We start from the raw sequence: 9,533 nt of genomic DNA, 5'->3' as shown, positions 1-9,533 counted from the left end.
AAATTCAAGTCATGTGTGGAGCGAGAGAAAATTGAATACAAAGGTCTTGTATGCTTAGATGTCCCTACTAGATGGAACTCCACCTATATGATGTTAGATGTAACTATTAAGTTTCAAAAAGCTTTTGAAAGATATGAAGAGGAAGATGACAAGTTTGTGTCTTATTTTCGGGAAGATGGGAAGCGGAAGATTGGGCCGCCACTTGATGATGATTGGAAGAATGTTAAGGTGTTTGTGAAATTTCTGAAGACTTTTTATAATATAACTTTGAAGTTTAGTGCCACTTTGAATGTCACTTCAAGTTCTTACTTTCATGAGCTGTGTGAGATGCAAAACCAACTATCTGAATTAAGCAAACAAGATGATTCAATGCTTTCATCCATGACTGTGAGTATAAAAAAGAAGTATGACAAGTATTGGGGGAGTGTTAAGAATATAAATTGTCTTCTTTTTGTGGCTGTTGTACTTGATCCTAGGTACAAAATGAATTATTTGACATATTGTTTCTCTATAGTGTATGATTCTTCCATTTCTGAAACATTAGCAAAGAATGTGAAGGATACTATGTACCGGCTGCATGAGGTTTATAGTGGGGACAAAGGTGAATCTATGGCTAATGCAAGTAGTGGGGAGGCGGCAACAACAAGTACAACAGAGGCAAAAACGACTCCGGAAGGAAAAGAGTGTTTGTGGAGCTCCTTTGTTAGGAAAATGAAGGAGAAGAATGTGAATGAGTACAAAAATAATGTGGACAGATACTTGACAGACCCTATGGAGGATCCAACTTGGTCAAATTTTGATGTTTTAGAATGGTGGAATAATAATGCAACTAATTACAAGGTTCTCTCACTAGTTGCAAGAGACATTCTTGCCATTCCTGTTTCAACGGTAGCCTCAGAATCTGTTTTTAGTACCGGAGGCCACATTCTCGATCCCTTTAGGAGTTCATTGAGCCCCAAGATGGTGGAGGCATTGATTTGTACACAAAATTGGCTGCGTAGTCGTGAGCACATCAACCTTATTGACTTAGAAGAATTTAATGAATATGAAGATATTGAGTCAGGTAATCTTTTTACGTTTTACTTATTTTTTTTTTTAATTTTATTTCATCTCCTTGTTGTTTATTTTGTTGTTCTAAACTTGATTCTGATGATTTTTTTTGTTATGTTTTCTTTTCAAGATTTGTCAAATTCTGTTGCAACACATGAGGGGCAAGTTGGGAATGAAGATGCTATTATTCTGGATTAAACAGTTTGAAGTGGACTAACTTTTATTTCATGGCCTATTTTGCGACTATTTTTATATGGACTGTTTATCTTTATATGGTTTATTTATTCTGGATTAAACTGTTTATTTTATATGGACTATTTTGCATGTTAGAAGGGTACCAATCTAATTGAAATATTCTAGTTGTTTTTATATTAGTTATCTGCTTTCACCAACCCGAGTAACCCTACCCTACCCGAGGTCACCCGAAACGTTGCGGGGTTGTAGATTTAAGAGCGAGTCGCGGCTCAAAAATTTCTCAACCCGCACTAGTCGGGTAGGCTCATTTTTTCGGCTCAACCCTACCATACCCGGCTGATTTACACCCCTACTTACCGGTGGAAGATGGTTTTTATTGTTGGTTGATGATCACACTAGATTGTGTTGGACATTCCTAATGAAAGAGAAATCAGAAACCAAACACATATTCCAAACCTTCCATGTCATGGTTCAAAACCAATTCAAAGCCAACATCCAAATCATAAAAACATATAATGCCAAGGATTTCTTCAATTCGTGTCTCGGCTCTTACCTCACCTCTCATGGTATTGTTCAACAAAACTCTTGTGTCGACACACCGCAACAAAACGGTGTTGCCGAACGAAAACACCGTCATATTCTTGAGGTGGCCCGATCTCTACTTTTCCAAGCTCATGCTCCTAAAAGATTCTGGGGTGAGGCAATTCTTACTGCCACCTATTTGATTAACCGTCTACCTTCTAGGGTTCTCAAATTTCGTACACCTTTGCAAATAATACAAAATCTGTTTCCTGCCTCACGACTTGTATCAAATGTCCCGTTTAAACTTTTTGGCTGCACCGCCTTTGTCCATATTCACTCTCAATACCGGAGAAAATTTGATGCCCGTGCACTTAAGTGTATTTTCCTTGGTTATTCAGCCAACAAAAAAGGGTATGAGTGTTACTCTCCCATCACTCGTAAAATGTACAATACTATGGATGTCACATTCTTCGAAAATACTCCATACTACTCCAATACTGCAATTCAGGGGGAGAATAGCATCAGTGAATCGCAGCATTGGGAGTGGACATCACTTCTCGAGCCAAACTCATCACTCTCTCCAAATTCATCACTCTCGATGTTCCCTACTCTGTCCTACAATACACCTATCCCGAGTCCAACTCAAACCTCTTGTGATCAGCCATCCTCACCTAATTCCGACCATGATCAACCTTCTCCCTATGTCTATCCAAAACATCTTCTTCTTCCCAATGATGCAGTAAAAGTTTATGAAAGAAGGAAAAATCTTGTGCCTGCACTATCCTAGCACTGGCAAGAAACTTCCTTAGGCCAAGCCAATCCTGAGGGACAGCAAGATACAGCGGAGTCTAGTCCGCAGTTTGACCTTACGATGAATCAACCTATTGCACACAGAAAGGGTGTTAGATCATGCACTCAACATCCTCTTCGGAGTTACATCTCATACTCAAATTTGTCGCCTAAATTCCAAGCGTTTGTGACTTCCTTAGACAAGATCAGGATTCCTAATTCAGTCTATGAAGCTCTAACGGTTTCCAAATGGCACAAGGCAATTCTAGAAGAATACTCTGCGCTGGAAAAGAATGGCACATGGGTAATATCGGAGCTGCCACCAGGAAAGAAAACTATGGGCTGCAAGTGGATATTCTCAGTCAAGCAGAAGGCAGATGGAAGTGTAGACAGGTACAAAGCTCATCTAGTGGCTAAAGGGTACACTCAATCGTATGAGATCGATTATCAGGAGACCTTTGCTCCTGTAGCAAAGCTCAACACAGTTCGTGTCTTGCTATCCATCGCCGCTAATTTGAATTGGCCACTGTTTCAGCTTGATGTCAAGAATGCATTCTTGAATGGAGATTTGATAGAATCCATGGAGATTTGATCGAAGAAGTCTACATGGACATACCGACTGGGTTTGAGACTAAGGACACACAAGGGAAGGTGTGCAAACTGAGGAAAGCACTATATGGACTTAAACAGTCACCTAGAGCATGGTTCGACAGATTCACTCAGGTTCTTAAGAAAGATGGATACACTCAGACACAAGCATACCACACCCTATTTGTGAAACACTTCACTGATGGGAGGCTTACAGTTATAATTGTATATGTTGATGCTATTGTCCTTACAGGAAATCATGAAGGAGAAGTCAGAAGACTCAAGTCTCTCTTGTCCAAGGAATTCGAGATCAAAGACTTGGGACACTTGAAGTATTTCTTGGGGATGGAGGTGGCACGGAGCAGCAAAGGAATCTCAGTCTCTCAACGTAAGTACGTTCTAGATCTCTTGCGTGAGACCAGAATGAGTGGGTGCAAGCCTATTGAGACTCCTATGGACCCCAATGTCAAGCTAATGCCTCGGACTGATGAACTGGCGGCTGATACAGGGCAATACCAACGCTTGGTGGGTAAGCTAATCTACCTAACTCACACCCGTCCATATATAAACTTTGCAGTCAGTCGTGTCAGCTAGTTGAGGTACCTAAAGAAGGATCCTGGGAAGGGTATTATGTTCAGAAAAACAATCAACCGAACACTAGAGGTCTATACAGATGCTGCTCGGGCAGGCTCTCCTAGTGACAGAATATCTACATCCGGATATTGCTCATTCATTTGGGGAAATTTAGTGACATGGCGCAGCAAAAAGCAAACAGTGGTTGCCCGGAGTAGTGCAGAAGCGGAGTTTCGAGCATTGGCTTTGGGTATCTGTGAAGGAATTTGGCTAAAAAGGGTGCTAAATCAACTCAAGATTGGAGTTGCAGATCCTATCAGAATTCTATGCGACAACCAGTCAGCTATTGCAATTGCCAAAAACCCCGTTCATCACGATCGTACTAAACATGTGGAGATTGATAGGCATTTTATCAGTGATAAAATTGAAAACAAGTCAATCACACTCAGCTACGTCCCATCAAGGCAACAAGCAGTTGATATCCTAACCAAGGCCCTGTTCCGACCTAACCTAACCGAACTGAACTCAATTCTTGGGTTAGAGAACATCTATCGCCTAGCTTGAGGGGGAGTGTAGAAAATCAATCTAGGCTTAATTGTATCCCTGACGTTTAGGAAGTTAGTTTCCTGATTTTGTGTTTGTACATATATCCGAATATTTGTATTTACTAGAGGAGATTCTATAGATCCTGATTTATAGGGAATTAGGTTTAATACTTGTATATATAAGTGAAACCTATTACGTGAAGAAAATAAGAAGTTATCTCTTCACACAATTCAAAAAACTTCAAAAATAAAAGCAAAATTCACACTAAGAATTTTATACAGGTTCACCAATTTGGCTACGTCCTGTTTCTGCCATCGCAGATTCCACTAATCAGTTGAAGAAAAACTTCATAGAGAAATCACTCAATCTCACTTTGTGTTTCTCTCACACTCAAAAGATGTTTCCTAGCCTCCTCACACTCAAAGTTTCTCTCAGAAAATTCGTCATACTAAGTCCCCATAACATTAGGTATTTATAGAGTACAAGAAAAGCTCCAAAAAGCCCCTAGAAATCACCTAAAACCGACCTTGAGATCACCTGCCAGCGACCAGTGCCACGGCGCTACCTTCTCGGTGTCGCGGCGCTACTTCGAATCGCACATGATGTGCTCGCTGGTGCCGTGGTGCCCATTCTTGGTGCCGGGTCATTACGGGGACGATTTCAATAGTGCCATAGCATTGAGCATTGGTGCCATAGAATTAAGCATTGGTGCCATGGCGCCATGTATGTAGCCTTCTGGTGCCACGCACTACATTGATTTTTTCCTCTTTTTTCTTGCTTTTCCTTACTTCCAAACGTGATTAGGCTCCACATCTAATAACAATCTCCTACTTGGAGACTAATCAACCATCTTCAATGTCTTCACTGTGGCAGCATCCACTTCTCTGAGGTGAAGTCCAACTGAAGTTTGCGCACAACTTCAATTTCTCGATTAGAACTGTCTTGGTCAACATATCTGCCGGATTTGGACTCCCAAGAATCTTCTCTAGCACCAACACTCCATCCTCCAAAGCCGATCTAATGAAGTGATACCTCACCTGTATATGCTTCGTCCTAGAATGATAAACAAGCTTTTCGTAAAATGAATAGCGTTCTGACTGTCACAATGCAACACGCTCTCCCTTGTTTGTGACCCAACTCCTCCAAGAAAGACTATAACCACGGTCCACACCATCTCCTTGCTTGCTTCAATCACTACTACATACTCTGCTTAGTAGTGGAAAGAGCTACTATCTTCTGAAGCTTCAAGACCCAACTGATTGCCGTACTACCGAACGTATAAACATACCCAGTAGTACTCTTTCTGCCATCAACATCACCAACCATATCAGCATCCACATAACCTTCCAGTCCCAAGTCAGACTTCCTGAAACTTAAGGCTAACCTTACAGTGCCTCTCAAATACCTGAAAATCCACTTCATTGCTTCCCAATGCTGCTTGCCTGGATTACTCATATACCTACTCACTACTCCAACTGCATGTGCAATATCCGGTCTAGTGCATACCATAGCGTACATGAGACTGCCTATAGCATAAGTATAAGGCACCTTAGCCATATGGGCTCGCTCCTGCTCCGAAGTCGGTGACTGTTCCTTTGACAACTTAAAGTGACTAGCCAAAGGAGTACTCACCGGTTTTGCATCCTCCATGTTGAACCTCTTCAACACCTTCACATATTCCTCCCGTGACAGCTTTAGGACGTCAGTGTCCCTCGTTATTCTCATCTCAAGGATTTGCTTCGCAGCACTCAAATCCTTCATCGCAAACTGCTTCGACAATTCCCTTTCAACCTGTCGATCTCCTGTTTGCTCCCACCGGCTATCAACATATAATCAACATAAAGCAATAGGATGATATACAAGCTACCAATATTCTTCACATAACAACAATGATCTCCCTGGCATCTCAAGAACCAACTACTACTCATGAAACTATCAAACTTCTTATACTACTGCTTGGGAGCTTGCTTGAGACCATACAAGCTCTTTTGAAGTTTGCACACCATCTTCTCCTTACCCTTCACTTCAAACCCTTGCGGTTGCACCATGTAGATTTTTTCCTCCAAGTCACCATGAAGAAAGACTGTCTTCACATCCATCTGCTTCAAGAGCAAATCTTCCTGTGCCACCAATGCAAGAACCGTTCGAATTGTGGTTAACTTCACCACTGGGGAAAAGATCTCCGTGTAGTCGATGCCTTCTTTCTGTTGAAACCCTTTTACCACAAGGCTTGCCTTGTACCTCTTGCTGCCATCAAGTTCATCTTTTATCCGATACGCCCACTTATTCTGCAAAGCCTTCTTAACCTTTGGTAACTCAACCAGTTGCCACGTCTGATTGAACACTAACGAGTCCATTTCATCCTTCATGGCCAACTCCCACTAGACCAATTCCTTAGCCTCCATGGCTTCACTGTAACTTTTCGGCTCACCTCTATCAGTCAATAAAATATAGTTCAATGCAGTAGAATACCTTTGTGGTGCTCTTACAGTGCTGCTAGATCTCCTGACTGTTGTAGCGAGAGTTCTTTTAACTTCTTTTAGGGCTATGTTCTCTTGATCTTCAATCCTTGTATGCTCCTCCTCATTCACAGAAATATCACCAAGCGGGACTATCTCAGTTTTCTTGGTCTCAGAAACTGAGCCTCTTGTCTCTACTTTCAGCCTGTCATTGTGTAGGACTTCCTCATTGAAGATCAAGTCCTTGCTCTTGATTACCTTCTGATTTTGGTCATCCCATAAACGATAACCAAACTCGGCATCACCATAGCCAACAAAAAAGCAATGCTTAGATTTTGCATCAAGCTTGCTTCTAGTAGAAGCATCACTATGGACATAAGAGAGGCAACCAAATATTTTCAGAAAGGAAAGATTTACCGCTTTGCCGCTCTAGACTTCCTCAAGTATTCTGTAGTTGAGCGGTGTGGAAGGACCTCTGTTGATCAAGTAGGCTACAGTATTAACACCCTCCATCCAAAACATCTTAGGAAACTCGCACGCTTGTTCAAGGTCTTGTTCATCCTCTATGCAACGCCATTCTGCTGAGGTTTTCTTGGAATAGTCTTCACCATCGTAATTCTAAGTTTTTCTTGGAATAGTCTTCACCATCTTAATTCCATTCTCAACACAATACCTCTTGAAGTCATCATCCATATACTCACCACCATTATCCGACCTCAAGCACTTCACTTTCAAACTCGTCTCGTTCTCCACCAATGCTTTCCACCTTTTAAAAGCATCAAAGACGTCAGATTTATTCTTCAGAAAGTAGACCCACACCTTTCTGCTTGAGTCGTCGATGAGAGTCACGTAGTAATTGGAACCACCAAGTGAAGTAACTGTTGAAGGACTCCACAAGCCTGTATGAACCAACTCCAACCTTGCAACCTTAGGTTCTCTCCCTGCCTTGTTGTAGCTCCTATGTTGCCTGAAGATGCATCCCTCACATAAACTGTGATTTGCCGTCTTCAACCCGGATAGCTTTACTTTGGAATGAAGCATTTTCATCCCTTTCTTGTTCATGTGCCCGAGCCTACAGTGCCATAAATCGGAGCTTGCAGCGGAACTAGCAAGTGCAACTGTGTCTCTACTACTAGAAGTAATATACAACGTTCCAGTCTTGTTCCCCTGAGCAACAACCATGGCTCCGTTATTGACTTTCCAAGACCCACCATTAAACGACACATTGTGGCCCTCATCATCCAACTGCCCTACTGATATCAAATTCCTCATCAATTTTGGCACGTCTCACCTTATGAATCTTCTGCACCGAGCCGTTTTACATCCTCATGTTGATGTTACCAATACCCACAATCTCCAAAGGTTCACCGTCAGCAAGATAAACCTTACCATGATTCCTGGCAACATAGTTCTCCATGATCTCATGATGTGTTGTAGTGTGAAACGAAGCTCCCGAATCTAGCACCCACGAATCAACCGAACTATCAACCGACAGGCATAAAGCATCCTGCTCATCATCCGTAGCCGCATTGGCGGCGTCACCCTTATTGTCATTCTTCTTCGGTGCTCTACAGTCCTTCATGTGGCCAATCTTGCCACAGTTCCAGCATTCTAAATTCTTCGCAGATCTAGACTTGCTCCTTCCCCTTTGCTTCCTTTTGCCGTTCCTGTTGGAATTCCTTTCAGATCTCTACTACTAGCAAGTAATATACAACGTTCCAGTCTTGTTCCCCTGAGCAACAACCATGGCTCCGTTATTGACTTTCCAAGAACCACCATTAAACGACACATTGTGGCCCTCATCATCCAACTGCCCTACTGATATCAAATTCCTCATCAATTTTGGCACGTCTCACCTTATGAATCTTCTGCACCGAGCCGTTTTACATCCTCATGTTGATGTTACCAATACCCACAATCTCTAAAGGTTCACCGTCAGCAAGATAAACCTTACGATGATTCCTGGCAACATAGTTCTCCATGATCTCATGATGTGTTGTAGTGTGAAACGAAGCTCCCGAATCTAGCACCCACGAATCAACCGAACTATCAACCGATAGGCATAAAGCATCCTGCTCATCATCCGTAGCCGCATTGGCGGCGTCACCCTTATTGTCATTCTTCTTCGGTGCTCTACAGTCCTTCATGTGGCCAATCTTGCCACAGTTCCAGCATTCTAAATTCTTCGCAGATCTAGACTTGCTCCTTCCCCTTTGCTTCCTTTTGCTGTTCCTGTTGGAATTCCTTTCAGATCTCCTACCCCTTTCAACATTCAAGGCAGAACCCGAAGCTTTTGACGTATCACTCAAATCTTTCCTGCGAACTTCTTTAGCCACAATTTGATCCCTCACGCCATTGTACTTCATCTTACCATTCCCTACAGGGTTCCTAACTGCAACCCTCATGGGTTCCCAACTATTTGGCTAAGAAACCAAAAGAATTAGGGCACAGACCTCATCACCGAAATCGATCTCAATTGACGCTAATTGATTGGCGATCATGCTAAATTCATTAATGTGCTTCGCTATTGGGGTATTCTTAGTCATCTTTAAATTAAATAACTTCTTCAAAAGATGAATTTTATTATTCACAAACGGTTTCTCATACATATCAGACAATACCTGCATCAATCCTGCGGTAGTCTTCTTCGTCTTCACCGTGTGACCAACATCTTTTGACAACGTCAGCCGCACTATCCCAAGTACCTGTCTATCAATGATATGCCATTCCTCATCCTTCATTCCTTCTGGTTTCTTACCGAGAAGAGGCAAGTGAAGCTCCTTGCTATACAGATAATCCTCCATCTGCATC

At 42.2% G+C, this 9,533-nt stretch overlaps 2 protein-coding genes across 2 annotated transcripts; both read left to right on the top strand.

Annotated features, from left to right (window-relative positions):
- Positions 1–90: 90 nt before the first annotated feature.
- Positions 91–1,248, top strand: LOC112091090 (zinc finger BED domain-containing protein RICESLEEPER 2-like). The gene is made up of 2 exons (XM_024163921.1): positions 91–1,063; positions 1,181–1,248. The coding sequence occupies exons 1-2, from the start codon at positions 91–93 to the stop codon at positions 1,246–1,248; spliced, it is 1,041 nt and encodes a 346-aa protein (XP_024019689.1).
- A 1,390-nt stretch (positions 1,249–2,638) lies between these two features.
- LOC112091089 (uncharacterized mitochondrial protein AtMg00820-like) lies at positions 2,639–3,148 on the top strand. Its single transcript, XM_024163920.1, has one exon. The coding sequence runs from the start codon at positions 2,639–2,641 to the stop codon at positions 3,146–3,148; it is 510 nt and encodes a 169-aa protein (XP_024019688.1).
- Positions 3,149–9,533: the final 6,385 nt, after the last annotated feature.

Source organism: Morus notabilis, unplaced genomic scaffold (genome assembly GCF_000414095.1).
Source record: "Morus notabilis unplaced genomic scaffold, ASM41409v2 Scaffold794, whole genome shotgun sequence".
Classification (NCBI taxonomy): domain Eukaryota; kingdom Viridiplantae; phylum Streptophyta; class Magnoliopsida; order Rosales; family Moraceae; genus Morus; species Morus notabilis.
The sequence above is the reverse complement of the archived record's forward strand: the minus strand, read 5'-3'. Positions and strand labels throughout refer to the sequence as shown.